This window comes from Borostomias antarcticus (assembly GCF_949987555.1).
Source record: "Borostomias antarcticus genome assembly, chromosome: 23".
Taxonomy (NCBI): domain Eukaryota; kingdom Metazoa; phylum Chordata; class Actinopteri; order Stomiiformes; family Stomiidae; genus Borostomias; species Borostomias antarcticus.
The window spans coordinates 4,579,685-4,597,210 of NC_140256.1; the positions used below are offsets into that span (position 1 = coordinate 4,579,685).

Consider the following 17,526-nt stretch of genomic DNA (forward strand, 5'->3'; position numbering starts at 1 on the left):
CCTCACAAAACTAAGCTAAATTTGTTAACTTTGCATAAACCTTCAACTGCACAAAGCCATGCAAAGTATTGCAACCAGAGCTACATAATCTGTAGTCTCAGCAGAGCCTTGAATGCCACTTTCCTCACCTGACACAAATGCACGCACACACACACATGCACAAACACAAACGCATGAAATACCCTACAACACACATGCACAAACACAAACGCATGAAATCCCCTACAACACACATGCAAACACAAATGCATGAAATCCCCTGCAACACAAGCATTAAGATTACAATGTACCTCTTCCTATTGGTGGCCTGTGTTGCCTTGCTCGTAGATTGCACACATTTGTATGTACATTAATCTACTGTACTACGCTACTGCTTGCGCAACAGAATAGGTATGTATTTTCTAACCAAATTAAAACAGCCATTGTTATTTCAAGATAAGATGCAATAGTTGCTGAAAGCTATTTTTGGGTAGGCTAGTCGTCACCTCCTAAGGGTGCTCCTTCTTACTAACTCAGGGAACTGAGGTTCGAGGCCTGGTCATATTAGGATTGGTCCTGTTGCTTTTATTTCCTCATCAGATATTAATTATCTGCGTTTTGAGAGGATTTCTCATTGTCATTCAGAATGTGCTTTTAATTGTTTTAGATGTGTAGTGGAGGAACCTTTCTCATTACCATTTTATTGATAAATTGAAGATTCCAAAATACTTGAGCCCTGAGGTATAAGACAACATAACATTTTGAAAGACATTCTTCCTACAGAGAAGCTTGGAATGGTATTTTTATAATGAAAACTTTGAAATAAAAGTCTTCAACCATGTCTCTTTTATGCTAGTGTGTTTCTGAATGAAGCTGGACTCAAAGTATCAAATTATCATCTTTATTAATGTGACAGAAGTTTAGAAATCAATCAGTACAAGGTTTTATACATTGAGGTATTGAAACATATCACTGACACTTTGAGGAAGACATTCTTGATTCATAAAAATATAATTTGAAAAGGATATTATCTAAATAGCTTAATTCACACACAAAGAGAGAGACGGCACCATTGCAAAATGAATCCCAGGACCCTATACAAGGAAGACATGCTCAAACAATGTTTACAATACATATCTATTGTGGGGAAAAGTATTGCAATCAGCCCAAAGAGGTTTCTGTGTTGTTTGAGTAAAAAGTACAAAGAAACCACTAGAGGCTAATAAATATATCTACATACACTTAAGTCATCAAAGGCATTGCATGGTTGCTACTGTCTTATTGGCTGGTGATTGAATTTCATTGAAACACAGATCCTAAAGACCAACTATACTCAACTAGAGATAGAAGGAGATGACATACACAGAACTACACTGGGGAACTTCACAGCTGAAAAACAAGAAATAAATGGGCTTTGTACTGTCTTATTGGCTGGTGATTGAATTGCATTGAAACACAGATCCAAAAGACGACAAATACTCAACTAGAGATAAAAGGAGATGGAATACACTGGGGAACTTCACAGCTGACAAACAATAGAGAAAAGGGTTTCACAGTGCTGTGTGAACCATTCAACAGCTTGATGGGCATATTTCTCAAGAACGGAAGCCAGCCCTCTTTGGTGACAGGAGAAAACTGGTCATTCTGTTTCAGATACCAGCCAAGGGGGGGCTTTAAGCATCTACTGGCTTTTCAGAATAAATATGCAAATATCTGTTGAGATGAATCTTAGACAACTGCAACAAAACAGATCCCATGCTGCAAATAACAGTGTTCTTAATAATCTCTTCCATCCTACAAGCCTTCACCATCAACACAATTGTTATTCATATACTCTGCAGCATTTTGTGTTTATCATCACATTTGTAGTTGTAATTTCCTAATGGCTAAATATGACATAAACCAAACAAACACAATCAAATATAAGGTTTGAAAAGACGGCAAAACACCTTACTGACAAATAGGCAGTTAAAGAGTCATTAAGACCAAATGTAAACAGGTCCATGCTTTCAGAGGCAAACTGAGATATACTATGTTTTCCCTAAGGCACTTCACTATCTTCTGAATGAGTTAAAGAACATCTGTAAACATTTTAGTTCAATTCAGAGATCATGATGGAGAACAGGCTTGTCTAATTTGTCAATGTAAAAATACTAAAAGGAAACAAACACCCACACCCACACACTGTTTTCACTTGCTCAATGAAATCCAGTTTAATACACAACACAGAGCGGTGAGGTGATGTCATTTTGTAGGCTGAAACATTCGCATCGCATTTGGTTGTGAGTTCTTAATCCCTATGGGAAAAATGAATGAGATTCGTGAAAAATGCCTACAATAAGATGTTAACAGAGACTCCCAGTCTGTGGTGCGTTTTGTTATAAAAGTTAAAATGCATAATTGAAGATATGTTTTGTAAAACGTGAAGCCCTTACGAACTCAAATAGCTTTCAGCCTACAAAATGACATCAGACCTCACCACTCTATTCTGGTACATGACCAAGTGTCGCAAGTAGAACAAGTGAAGACAGTGTGCAGGTGTTTCTCTTTCCTCATAGTATCTACTCCACCTACACACCCGTCACTGAGATTTGATTCAGGTGTAAAAAAGACGTTCAATTCTCATTGGGAAAATAGAAATAACTGATCAAATTATGGGAAGTCTCTAAAGCCTTCAAATACATAGATTACCTTTGAAATTGTCCAACTTAGTTTCAAAAGTTGGAGAAAAAAAGGCAATAAAAACCCTGGCATGGGAATCATTTTGAGAACCGACAAAATAACAAGCCATGCAGTTAGAAGTCATAGTCTTAGTCATTAGAATATAGAATTATAAGAGATTCCTCCACATCACAAGTCATATTCAGCTGCACACTGCTGGAGATACTCTGTATACAATTTCCCCTGTTGAAATAAATAATGAACGATGAAAAGACAATAAAACATGTCAGGAAAAAACAGTACATGCTTGATTTGAACCTAACTACTTTACAATTCTGTTGTCCATTCCACTACAATAACCTAGAATAAGATTCATGTTGGTTCTAACCTTCTTTGCTTTGACGACATCCTGGACGTAGTCGCTGTACGCAGCAAGGTTCCTCTTCTCCTTCCGGGTCAGAGTGCGGATCCCTTGGCTGGTGGGCCAATCACAAGGCAGGAGTGAGTGTGTGTATGAGTGTACGGTATATGAGTGTGTATGTGTTTTGTGTGTGTGTGTGTGTGTTCAGTATGTGTGGAAGAGCAAGTGAGAGAGATCTGTGTGTGTGTGTGTGTGTGTGTGTGTGTGTGTGTATGCGTGCGTGCGTGCGTGCGTGCGTGCGTGAGTGAGGGAGTGAATGAGTGAGAGCGAGGGTAGTGCTTACCGTGCAAAATACTTGGCAAGCAATAGCAGGACGTAGCAGAAAGCACCTAAAAGGATCAGCGACAATATCTGTCCATCCTCTGGTATCCAGTCCCACAAATACACCACCACTCCCTGTGACACAAGCACAGAACAGGAACATTACCACAGGAAAAGGTAAAGGTTACATCACCTAGCTATCATCTGTGCATACAGCCTTGTGTTCACTCACACCACATGTTGTTATCATGTCCTATATCCTATCTCTTCAACAGCTGTCCCTCAAATCTAAAACAACGTGAAATGGCCGCAGCCTATAAGGCTGTCAAGAACATGTAAGTGTGCACAGCATGCAGCGGATCACCCAACAGAGTGTTCTGCTGACACAGCTGAGGGAACAAGCAGGGTGAATACCATATGAGGGCTGGGGTCAGAGGTCAAACACATCCCCTCGGTACCGTGGAGAGAGAGAGGGTGAATATCATATGAGGGCTGGGGTTAGAGGTCACGCATATCCCCTCGGTACCGTGGAGAGAGAGAGAGAGAGAGAGAGAGAGAGAGGGTGAATACCATGTGAGGGCTGGGGTCAGAGGTCAAACCGTACCGTGGAGAGAGAGAGGGCGCGGGCGAGCCCCTCCCCCAGCAGCTCGTCCAGCTCCTCCCTGGTGAAGGTGCCGACCAAGAAGCTGAGGATGAAGAGGATGGGCAGGAACACGCCCAGGGCGCCGGACAGGAAGGAGTGGACACGCGCGCTGCGGTTGGAGCTCACGTTCGCCCTGCAGACAGACAGACAGACAGACAGACAGACAGACAGACAGACAGACAGACAGACAGACAGACAGAATGACAGACAGAATGACAGACAGACACAGGAGAAGGGGAGGATCGTGTATGTACGGGGCAGGGCGTCACAGGAGGAAGACATGTGAATGTTTTTACAATCGGTCTTCTCTTCCCCAGAACCCACATGTCCAGCCGACCCTATACGTCCAAATGGCTAGTCTAATAATGTGAGTGAGGAGGCCAGAGAGAGAGGGCCGGGGCGCTCTGCCCACCCTTCCTACCGTACCTGTCCTGGGCCAGTTTAGTGCTGATGGTGGAGGAGATGAGGTCGCAGTCCTCCTCCAGCTGGTTCAGGGTCTTCTGGACCGCTTGGTTGATGGCCTTCTCTACCGTCTCACAAACCTGGTCGATCTGGTTCACGCACCGACTCAGCTGAGCGACAAGACAGACGGATGAGTTAAACGAAGGAAAAATCCGACTGCGGTCGGAGTTCACACTGCTCCACATTGTTGTTAAATCTTCAGGCTGCTACCGAATCCAAATGTGTTCTCAAATAGAATATTATTCATGTTTCTGAGTTTGAGGAATACTTGAATGTTCCGTGCCGGAACGGAACCTGCCTAAGGACTGACAGCGAGGCAGCGAAGCCTCCGTCAGTCAGAGATAACAAGCGGCTGCAGGGAGGGATACACACATCCATCCTCCGGAGCGCAGCCCCAGAGGCATCCATCACTGGAGGGCAGAGGAGTGAGTCAAGAGTGGGGCTGCCACTGTCGGAGGTGGCTGATCAAGCCCCCGTGGTTTACAACCCCTGCGACAGAGTATAACTCTCCCAGCCTTCATATTCCACCTGATTCATCCTGTTAACCCCCCCACCCCCACCTCCCCACCCTCAGCATACCCTGGTTGGGAGAATTTACATTCCAGAGGAATCAATGGCTGTTCGACACCAGAGATGGCAGAGAGAAGTAAATCCAGGCCTATCGCAAAGCTCTGTCTGAGCTGGAGATCTACTACAGTGAATGTAGTCCAGTGGAATGTTCCGGAACAGCCTTACAAGTGTAGTCGTCAGCGTCTTATGGCTGCGATACCAGCTCTAAAATGGAGTCCTCAAAATTTTGATGGAGATAGATACTGTAGATAGATAGATAGATAGATAGATAGATAGATAGATAGATAGATAGATAGATAGATAGATAGATAGATAGATAGATAGATAGATAGATAGATAGATAGGACTGAAGCATACCAACTCTAAAACTGAGTCCTCAAAATTAGATAGATAGACATACAGACAGACAGACAGACAGACAGACAGACAGACAGACAGACAGACAGACAGACAGACAGACAGACAGACAGACAGACAGATAGGCATAGACTGGTCTAATGGTCTCACCCTCTGTGGGTTAGGGATGTATATTGTGGGCATCTCAAAACCACACTTGTTGAGGCCTGGACGTCGACACAGCTCCTGGACTATCTGCATCATTACCCGCTGTCGAGGAGGAGAAAGCAACAGTTGTTACAGTTGAGCCGGAGGATCTCTGACCGTACGCTGACCTGTGCTTCTGGTGAGACGGCCGAGGGAACTCACCTGCCTGTCCGTCTCCCTGCCGGCCTCGTCGGCCTTGCTGAGGTAGAAGCGCAGCTTGTCCGGGCGCTTCTCGCTCAGCTTCTCCACAATGTCCAGCGTGCGCTTACACAGTGCCTGGCCCATGGGGTCGAAGAACACGAAGATCAGGTCCGCCTGCTCCCCTGGAAAGAGATAGAAGCATCCCGCCACCAGGTGGTAGTTTTTCATGTAAGCTAGAGACATTTTACAAGGAATTAGGCCTGTAACAATTATTACATCATTGTCAAACCGCCATTTTATGACGTAATCGCGATTATTTTGTTGAGGTGCATTTATGCATTGTTCAAAGTTTCTAACATTTCTAACGTTTAGACGGAGCACTAGAGTGTAGCATTTTAGAATGGCTGCAGTTCCAGACAGTGGCTGTTGTGTATGATAGCTTCTAGAAGCAAGATAGCTCACTAATGTAGCTAGCAAGTAACTAAACCAAATCAGAGGCTCTGGTCTGGGTGCATGCTGGGACTCAACCCTCCTCTCTGCTCTGGTTTCTCTCTCTCTCTCTCTCTCTCTCACACACACACACACACACACACACACACTCACTCACTCACTCACTCACTCACTCACTCACTCACTCACTCACTCACTCACTCACTCACTCACATCATTGGCCTTTGTTGAAGTGTAAAAAAAAACACCAGTAGCAAAAAAATTAAATATAAATAAACGGTAAAAATCGGTCATATTGTGCATCGCAACTATTTCTGAGACAATTCATTGTTTAGCTAAATTTGTAATTGTTACAGCCCTACAAAACATTGAAGCTACAAGGGGGTGACTGTAGAAGTTATTCACCCTCAAAGGGATCTCGATTGCAACAGTCAGTGCTGTAAGTAGGGCAGCCAGCCTAGAATACCAACACAGTGCTAGAATACCAACACAGTGTATTGTAGCCATAGCCTAGATGTCCCACAAAAAATAGAGGCTGAAAGATGTGCTCTTACCGAATGAGGAGATAGCTTGGTTCACGTCGAAGGGGTAGATCATGTCTCCATCCACCAGGCCTGGCGTGTCCACAAACGTCACCAGGCTGAACTTCTTCTGCTTGGAGGTGGAGATTTCAGCAGACAGGTAGTCCGTGACACCTACAGTACAGGCACATACACTAGTGTGCGTTTTAAAATTTTTATTTAACCTTTATTTAACCAGATAAAACTTGTTGAGATTGAAGGATATCCCTTTTTCAAGAGTGACCTGGCCAAGAGGGCAGCACACAATAAAACCCATAACCATCCAGGTTTCATACATACAGAACAACAATAAAATATTGATAGAAAGTTTCAGGAGTGCATAGGCAGTATAGGAGTTATGGGACAGAGACACTTGGAGACACAGAAACACTTGGAAACGTCTGGACAATCAGAAGGGGCAGCATATTTAAAACCAGTTCCCCCTTCACAGTGTTAACACTCTGAACAGTCAGCTGCAGGGCATCCTGTGAGCGCAGGCCACAATGGCTTTGGCTTCTAAGAAGAAAAGTGCACAAGTAGCTAGGGACCAGTCCCATGAGAGTTTAGTAGATAAAGCTCAACCAGTCAGTACGCCAGCGTATATTTAGAGATGGCCAGTCAGATTTTGCATACAAGGTATAGTGGTGGGTGATATGTTTACAACCAGTAACAAATCGCAATGGTGCACAGTGTCTAGAGACCACAAGCACTGGGCAGAGGCATTCATGCACAGTATATCACCATAGTCCAGCAGAGGAAAAAAGGTAGCTGACACAAGGTATCTCCTGGCTGCAAAGGAAAAGCAAAACTTATTCCTAAAATAGATACCTAGCTTAATCTTGAGTTTAGAGACCAGGTTTGCAATATGAGCCCTAAAAGATAATTGTCTATCAATGATAAAGCCCAAATACTTGTAACTTGAGACTAGCTCAATTACATTTCCCTGAGAAGTTTGAAAGACTAAAAGGTAACCTAGCATTGGAGAACAGCATGACTTTAGACTTGTCTGCATTTAAAACCAACTTCAGTTTCTGCAATCAAAAGCGGACTGTAGGAGATTAAAGGCACTTTCAACAGATGATGACAAACAATACATTATAGTATCATCTGCATATAAATGGTACATAGCATTTGAAAAGTTTTCACACAGATTGTTGACATAAATTGAAAACAATATGGGTCCTAACACAGAACCTTGTGGCATCCCTTTTGATACGGTCAGAAAGGAAGATGTGGACCCTTCCAGCTGAACACATTGCGTTTTGGCAGACAGGTAGTTGGTAAACCAGTATGCTGCTTGTTTCGACACTCCAATGTGGAGGAGCATATTGATCAAGATATTATGATCGACTGTATCAAATGCTTTTGATAAATCAATAAAAAGTGCAGCACAAGTTTTTTTTTTGCTGTCCACAGCCTCAGTGATGTCACTTGTTAATTTAAGGGCAGCACTAACAGTGCTATGCTGTTTCCTGAAATGTGATTGATATTTGGATAAGATACCATTTGAATCTAAAAAATAATTGAATTAGTTACTAACTAGCTTTTCAAAGACTAGTTGAAATGCACAGTTTAGAGACTGGCATATAATTATTTACAATAGAGGATCCCCCCCCTTTTAGTAGGGGAAGAAGACTGAGATTAAAAATAAATGACAGGGGCTCAGCAATAAAGCCAGAAGCTAGCTTGAGAAAATATGAATCAAGCTTATCAGGGCCTACTGATTTCTTAGAATCCAGTTGCTTTAAGGCATTATGAACCTCAGAAGACAGGCATAAACTGGGAATTGGCTATCCGTGGATTAACCTGAAAAAGGTAAAGCATGGCCGACTTCATCATTATTTGCTTTATCCTGACACGATGATTCAAATAAGAAATGAGCGGAAATAAAATGTTCATTAAAACAATGAAGCATGGCTGTCTTGTAAGTCTAAGTACACAAGTCTTTGATAATGTGCGGTGGAAGGTTACTAGAGGAAACATGGCCAGAAGTGGATTTAATTAGTTTCCAAAACTTCTTTGGGTTATTTAGTTTTTTTGTCATTTCAGAGAGATAAAACTCAGATTTGGCTTTCTTAATAAAAGAGGTACATTGATTTCGGAGCTGTCTAAAACTGAGCCAGTCAGCCTCAGTTTTGCTTGTTCTTGCTCTAGCCCAGGCAACATCCCTTTCTCTGAGACTAGACAACTCGGGAGAAAACCAAGGATTATTTCGACCTTTTACTCTGAATTTGCAAAATGGAGCATGTTTGTTTACAATACTCAAAAAAACATCTTTAAAGAAGTTCCAGGCCAGCTCTACATCATCAATGAGGAGGATTCTGTCCCACTCAAAATAAAACAAATCATTAAGAAAAACTTGGTCACTAAAATGTTTGAAATCTCTTTTAAGGAGAAGTCGAGGCTTTAACTTGGGAAGTTTTGAGGGTCTAACTGCTGCTATAACAGATCATTTGCAAAGACACCTCTCCCTGAGAACTTGTGAGGGGCATTTGTTAGAATCAAATAAAGTAAAGTCGATCTCTCGTTTAATGTTTGGTCGGGCTGGACTATCAATTAGCTGAGTAAAGTTAAACGAGTCACAGACAGATTTAGACCATCCCAATGCTGAGGTCAGCCAATCAAAGTTTAAGTCCCCAACGAGGAGAAGCTCATCTGATTCCGACTCAAGCATCGTTAAATGTTGGGCTAGCAAGGACAATGCTTCATTAATGGCTGAGGGGGGTCTATAACATCCAATGACAGTGAGAGACTGACTTTGAGCAAGCTCAATTTTCAGGGCAAGGAGTTCAAATTGCTTGCTAATGGACACAGAGTATAACACAGTAGACTTAATTTTGTTTTTTGTATAAATGGCTATGCCACCGCCCTTTCTGGGGCAATCACATCTAAAAACATTGTAGCTCTTAATACAAGCATCCTTCTCTGAGGCCGATTTAGTAAGCCATGTTTCAGACAAAACCATGATATCTGCATCTATGCATTCTATGGACCCAGATTCTAATGGTATCCATTTTTTTCAGCATGCTGCGAGCATTTACAGTATATGAATAACACCCAGGCCGGATCTAGTTTCAAAATCATCCGGTGTACTAATAGAATAGGACCTGGGTTAGGATGAACATTTCCAGAGATAAACAATAAAAATAGAATCATACATCTCAGTTTGGTATTTGCACTACGAGACGATTTGTCCTTGGAATGTAGCATGACAACAATGTCAACGAGAGAATTCCCAGAGAAAACAGAACAGCTTTTCAAAACCGAAATGCACAAAAGGCAGGGCAGTTCAATGGCGCCCAGAGGGTTCATGAGACAAAGTCCCGGCATCTGCACATGCAGATTGGGCGAAGCGCTAGCGCACCTCTAGTCTAGACGATGAAGGGGGGGCTTGACGAGAGGTCCAGGGTGATAAATAAGAAGTTGAGGTCTTGCTGAAGGCTGTCAGCTCCAATCGCTATTTTATTTGTTAGGGAGAGCCGCAGTGCGGTCGATACCTGGAAAGCTGGAGGACAGCAGCCCTGGGGACTAGAGAACCTTCCTTTCTTTATGCTTTCAAATACATTCTTATTTATTTCGCTAAAACAACCTGGAATGGTTTGGTTTCGCATACACATACTGTACATATCTGAGACTCCAAGTGCCATTTATTGATTGTTGATCAGTTACCCTGGCTTTTTACGCCATAAGGAGATGGACAGTAGCCTATACAATTTTTTCATCTCTGAGACAATGCGGTTTTTGAGTATCGTCCAGACAAGTAGCCACACCCTAACAGATATCCCCAACTGATTCTCAGAGCAACTTGTTGTTCCGCTCCATCCCCTCGGCAGAGAGGCCCGTTGTCATGGTTACCCACAACAGCTCTTCAACTGGCAGCTTTAAGGTAGGAAATGGGACATAAAGCTAGCCAGTGAAGAACGACTGTGAAGCAACGCACAGTAGGCTTACATAACCCCCCCCCTCCCACACACACACACACACACACACACACACACATACAAACAGCCGCCTTGCTCCATGCGAGCAGCAGAACAAGATGGCTGTTGAGGGACCTCCCCCTCTCCAGGCCTTGGGATGACACTGGGGCTTTTTCATAGCAAGGGGCAGGTGTTAACAGCCAGTACAAATCACACCCTTGTGCTGCTCCTACTGCCGCTGCTGTGGCACATTAGCATTCCCTTGCTGTCCCCTTCCATCAACATGGCTGCCCCGTTAATACATCAATGTCCCCATCCTGTCCAGAGGGTGTCTCCCACAGACTCCCAATCACAGGCCGCCGCCATTGTCCACAGCAAAACAAGCTATGGTTAGCACACAGCAAAACAAGCTATGGTTAGCACACTACACAGTTTAATGCCAATCAGGGTAGCTTCCGTCAATAATACCCACCGCCATCCCTCCCGAGGACACCTTTACCAGAAAGGTTATCAGGACACAGCTCATTATGCAAGCAACACCTTAGCCAGTCAAGTAGGTTACGTAGATACAGACGCATTTCACTGTATGGAATGGGCAACTTAATTGAAGGAAGCCCAAAACGCTTCTTGGAAGGTGAAAAGGTGATGAGTGTGATATTGTTTCCCAGGTAGCTGCCAGGGAGGGAGTGGCCCTGTCTTAGTGGGAAAGGCTAAAAAAAAAAATGCTGCATCACCCAAACCTGCAGGGGAACGCCGACCTGTAGAACAGAGCCAAACAGCTGGTACAAACCATGGGACACCACGTCAAAGCAACAGAGAACCGATTCACATCCAATCCCTTTAAAAGCAAAAGGACAGGAAAACCAGTCAACCCCAGAACGAATGATTCAAGCAGCTAATTCAGTCAATTCAAAGTACAATCTAGACATTAGGCTCCTCACAACAAGATGATCAAAGGCTACACGAATAATGATACTGGACACATTTTTCTTATTTGTTAATAAGAGCTCCTAGAGAATACACCAGCCATTTTGACACAATCGAAACACCGTGGACCTCCTTTACGGTAACCCATACCAAATATTATCAAGCAAATACGGAAGCACTAATCTTGAAACGCAGGCTAGCAAACAAACTAAGCAACACCAACAGTGGACATCTCCCAGAAGGATATAAAATAGTTGATGAGTCATCCTCAGGCACCATGACAGGCAATCATCATATCACGGATGTTGAGAGAGAGACAGAGAGAGACAGAGAGAGAGAGAGAGACACAGAGAGAGAGACACAGAGAGAGAGAGAGAGAGAGAGAGAGAGAGAGAGAGAGAGAGAGACACGAGGTGCGAGTGATGTAGAGCTAGATAGCCGTGGTAGTTCCAGGAGGACGGCTCCGTCACGCCCCTGGGCCTCGTCCGCGCGGCGAGTCCCTCGTGGCGCCGCAGCCCCTGGGCAGCGGGGCTCTGGCCGGGGCGCTTTTAATGGCGATGACATTTTCTCAGCAGCTCCTCCTGACTCCACCGCACTGCCGTCGACGGGGCGTGTGACTCACGCCATGCCGTGTGCAGTCGCTCCGCACCCAGTGAACCCTGCCTCCCTCCCTCCCTGAACACGTCTCACTGTCATAGAGGAGCCACCATGCCACCGTCCTCCTCCTCCTCCTCCCTGCCGGGCTAGAGGGCCCACCCAGACCATATCTACATGACCACCCACCCACCCCGTAGACTGGCCCTTCTCACCACCGCAGTCACACTCCGCACTAATTCCTATTCTCAACAGCCAGCACCAGGGCTGAGAAACAGTACACGTGCAGTATAAGCATGAGTATGCGCCTTTGTTCTTCACATGCGTTTCAACTTCACACTGGATGCGGCGTACGACTGCGAGGCAGGAACGTAAAGTGATTTACAGTGAAGTGCTAAAGCCCATACACTCCGAGGCTATGACTCACAGAGAGGCATTAGTCATCCAGATGAACCGCCTCAGCTCTGCTCTACCTCCAGGCACACGGACGAGCGCTACAGAGACCGGGATCTGAATCCACGTATGTCACAGCCTGAAACATTTCAATCAGGCATCCAAAAGCCCTGTGAAAACACCGTGGATTCAGCCGACTAGGTTTTATGCATTATCATTCACTCTGATGTATAATTCAGAGAGAATTTCTAACTTTAAACGGAAGCAACTGCTGACTTTGTCCCAGAGGAAATGCTTAGTAAATCTGACTCAATAGCTGTGACATGACATAACATGATACACATTTTACTGTATACAATCTATGTTGAAGTGATAGATGGGCAAACTTACACATTTCTGCAACTCTTCCTAAAAATGAGATTAATACAGAAACAGAGCCAACGTAAAGGGGTGTATGTTCGATTTGAAACTCTCAATTATTCATTGTGCCATTAGCAGACGGAAGGAACCGCTGGTGGGATCTGAGACCCCAAGCCGAGCCCTACCTTTAAACTCCAGGAGTGGTCGGAAGTGAGGGTAAAGATGGAGCGTTGCATTTCCCTGTGGAAGAGAAAAGAGAGTGAGAGAAATAACAGGAAAACAACGAGGATGACTACGTGTTGCCTGAAGAGCCCAGCCCAGTCAGACTGGAGTCTCTCTCCCTCTCCTTCTACCCCAGACGACATGTTCTGTTCTCAGTGTCAGGGGCTTTGCTGCGTCTCAGCTACTGAGAGCACCTGCTTTAAGCCCTTCCTGTATATATAGCAGATAATCCTTCCACTCCGGTCGTCCTCTATAATTATATCATTCGCCTTCATCTCCCTCACCACAGTAGGACAGAGGAACAGCGAGAGAGAGAGAGGGAGAGAGAAGGAGAGAGATAGGGAGAGGAGGAGAGAGAGAGCTTGTTCCCTTGCTTAGTTGTTCTGCGGAGCTGCCTCTCCCTCCTCTCTCTCTCCCTCTCTCTCTCTCTCTCTCTGTGACTGTGCAGCCCAGCCCCTGTGTGCAGCAGCATGCAGACAGAGCCATCACCGCTGACAGAGGGAGTGCCTTTAGCACAGACACACATGTAAAGCCTCAGCTGGACTGCCAAGTGTCCTCAACTCTCACAGATTTGTCATCCTACCGCATCCCAATGGGACTGAACTTCAATACATGATTCAAGTCAGCCCCCCTCCAAGAGCTTGGCCAAGCTGAGGCAAAAGCTTATCTGAATATTTTATACTGATGACTAAGAGACTAAGAGGATTCTAGCTGTGACTAGATCAACAATGAAAGCAATGAGATGGATTCTGCAGTACAAGACCATTGGGCAGCAATCTTTAGCATGGGTTTCAAACAGTCACTAGCATTATTTTATTATGGTTCTCTAATCACAGGGTTTTTAATGCTTCTCAAGCCCCGCTGGGTAAATACAAACTGAGGTTCATATCTTCTCTGGGACATGTCTTCCAGGAGTCGTGCAGTATCAACTTACGGTCAGTGATTCTCGTTTCCGGCCACTTGTGATGAACGTGAAGCCTTGCGTTTCAATGGCAACTCCCGTTTTCTGGATATGCTCTTCCACATACCTGGAATGGAAGTCATTTGAAAAGACTCAGCAACTGGGTTTCATAAAACATGACTCGCATGCATCTATGCATCTCCTCATCGATCCATCCATGGTTTTTCCTGCATAGAGGATTTTCTGGCGCCACCCAAAGAGATTTTAGCCAGAGCTAAAGCTGGTGCTGGTGTTAAAATAATGTGTGCGCATCACCCCCAAAGACCCATTCTGAGCCAGGAAAAACCCTGCCTGCCATCCATCCATCCATCCATCCATCCATCCTCACTCACTCACTCACTCACTCACTCACTCACTCACTCACTCACTCACTCACTCCTTGTAGCATAGCATGGTAAAGGTGTAGAGCTGTAAGGTAGTGAGCAGCATTACCAGTTAATAAAGGAGCTCTTTCCTGCAGAGTGATTCCCCATTATCATCACAATGATCTTCTTCCGTGGCGGAAGGAGCCGGACACCCAGGCTACTCGCAATCTTCACCAGTCCTGAACATGTGCACACACGCACGCATGCACACACACACAAACACACATTGGTTGGTGTGCTCCTCTCTGATAATCTACTGTAATGTGACCTAATAGTATGGGTCAGTCACAACAGTATGGGTCAGCCAGTTCACCTGTAGGCCTGCGGTACTATCTGTGTTACCAGATCTGTGTTATCAGGTCTGTACCAGGCGTGCTACCAGGTCTGTACCAGGTGTTACCCCTAGGCTAAGATCCTGTCTTCACCAAACTACCACTACTGGACTGGTATTTCCAATCAATTACAAATAATCTGTTATAATACCACACTCTTTAACATGACATCCGCTTTATTTGACTGGAAAATGTCTTGTCGCGGACAATATGTTGCCGAAAAACAGCTTGGGTGTGTCAGTCTACATTACCTGGGCTATTTGACTCAGTCAAAGTCATATTATAGCCTACATATTACTGACACACCCAACCTGTTTTTGGTTTTGAGCTGTACCCTACTCAAAAGCTAAGAAAATACCGTAGATTTGCCTATGAAGATACAGTGGCCTGTTTCTCTTGTTGTTTCATTTTGTCTGTGACATAGTAGGCTATGCCTACCAGGCCCAGGGAACAGCAACAGCAAAACGCACATACTGTACAGTATGCGCACGTAGGCTACTGTAATGTTCAGTACTGGGGGACTTGTGTCAAAGGTAGAACCTTAGACTTGCTGAAAGAGTTTGACTGACATTACCATCTTTACGGCAGGCTGACATAATTTGTATCACTTTACAGAAAGTAAAAACTTTAGAATGAGTCTGGGTACTCATTGTGTTGCATAACACGAGGAATTTTGCATGAGTGTTTATGTATGTAGATTAGCTTGCTATTTACCGTTTTCGCTGTCGATATATAGACTGTGGCATTCTTTCAAAATTCGCTCACTGGGCGTGGTGATCGCGGATTCCAAAGGATTTGCCACCGAACGGGGCTTTCTACCACCCGACATTGTGACAGAAGAACACCCGGCTACCTTGCTTTCACCAGCTTCGGGCTTCGAGACGAGATGGGGGAACAGTTACAGTGTTACACAGGTCGCACCCCTCCCTGTGGTCCTATAGCGCCTCCTAAGGATCACCTAAGAAAATGAACAGAGTGCGGCTAATACATCCATGCATTGAACCCATGCATTGAACTAGCAACGTAGACAGATGCCAATAATAATAATAATATTAACAACAACAATAATAATAATAATAATAATAATAATATCAAGATGACAATTTTAGTCCGTAAGTCAGGCTGTTATATTTTGATGAACGTCCAACAGTATCCATCAGCAGTCTCGCAGAACTGCCCACGGCGCCATAGGCCCACGGCGTGATCGGCGGAAGCTCGCAAGTGCGCATGTCAAAGCAGCATGTAAACACAGGACAAAAGCAGCTTGGAAACCACATTGAAATGAAACTTAAAGGAGTAGTAAAGGGAAAATGCATGTTTAGCCCTCTTTTAAGGTTACTTATGATCATATACAATGGTTCAGATCAAAACGTTGACAAAACTAGCAAAGTCTGATAATTGCTCTACCACCGTTTTGGTCATACAATGGATGTGGGTGGGCACCTTGAAAAATCTTTCAAAAACATGTTAAACTCTCAATTTCAAAGACAAGAAGCTCATGAATGAATGAAATGAGACAAGAAGGTCATGAGTGTCCCCCACAAGATGACGTATACGGGTCCCTGCTCGTTCCCTCATCTCCACACGTCAGTCCTGTAGAGCCAAAGACGGCTCAAGAGGATTGTGACAGAAGGTGGAGAAAAACAAGCATTAGTCTCACACAAATCCCTCCCCAGTTCCCCATACCGCACCTTACCAAGTTCAAGTTCCTGCTTCACCGGGGGCAGACCAAAAATGTCAGTATCTACTGTAACTGCCCATGTGGTAATCATGAGCATGTGGGCGAGCCCTGTTCCTGCATCTGCCCACCATCCCCCTAACCTCTCTGTGTCTGTCCCTACACCTCACTCGGTGCCAGTAATCATTTAACAGCCAAGGCACCCCTCATACTCGTCTCCGAGGGGAGTTATCGAAATTGCTTGGGTCCGTTGGTCTGCTTGGTTTACTGTGAAAATACACAAAATGCGCAAACAAAATTCTTAACCAGGGTATTTTCTAGTACGCTCCCTCTCATTCCTAAACCTGTCATTGTTCTTCATCCTCCGAGAGCCATCACACTTGGAGTCAGCTCACTCGTCTGTTCCTACTCTGTGCGGGGCCCTGACCCAATTACAGTCACTTACAGATATTCTCATCTAGCTCCTAAGCTCTCAGAGTTTACTTGCTGTGTCCTTCTGGCCGCCTGGGGTGCCATAATACCACACATGCCGACTCACAAATTATCTATGTTCTGCAGCAGACCAGATACTCATTCATACTTATTAATTCACTCAGGTGTAGCCTATTCACGTGCATTTGGCTTATTCATGTAAATTATCTGCCTTATGTAGACCAGATACTCATTCATACTTATTCATTCATTCAGTATAGCCCATTCACGTATATTTCACTCATTCACGTAAATTATCAAGTCTCATGTAGACTAGATAAAGTCATCCGTCGCTTAGGTATGCTTAGTCATTCACTTGGGTATAGCCCATTCACGTACATTTGGCTCATTCACGTAAATTTCAGTATCTGTCTCATGTAGATGAGATAATCATTCATACTTATTCATTCAGTCAAGTATACTTATTCATTCACTCACTCGGTTATCGCCCATTCACGTACATTAGCTCATTCACATAAATTATTGCCCCCCACCCTGCGACAGCCGAAGGTGACCGATTGCTGATTGCTAATACCATCTAAAACCATTAACCAGCTAATACCATCTAAAACCATCAACCAGCCTGTTCAACCAGCTAAGACCATCTAAAAC

General features: G+C 44.4%; 1 protein-coding gene across 1 annotated transcript; it reads right to left on the minus strand.

Moving 5' to 3' along the window:
- Window positions 1–971: 971 nt before the first annotated feature.
- LOC311324526 (uncharacterized protein) lies at window positions 972–15,594 on the minus strand (the record flags this gene model as incomplete). The annotated part of the gene is made up of 12 exons (XM_084456994.1): window positions 972–2,883; window positions 3,029–3,116; window positions 3,345–3,457; window positions 3,927–4,098; window positions 4,392–4,537; window positions 5,505–5,603; window positions 5,703–5,863; window positions 6,686–6,826; window positions 13,071–13,125; window positions 14,042–14,135; window positions 14,501–14,612; window positions 15,480–15,594. 12 exons carry the CDS (start codon window positions 15,592–15,594, stop codon window positions 2,830–2,832), a joined length of 1,350 nt encoding a protein of 449 aa, XP_084313120.1. The 3' UTR covers window positions 972–2,829.
- Window positions 15,595–17,526: the final 1,932 nt, after the last annotated feature.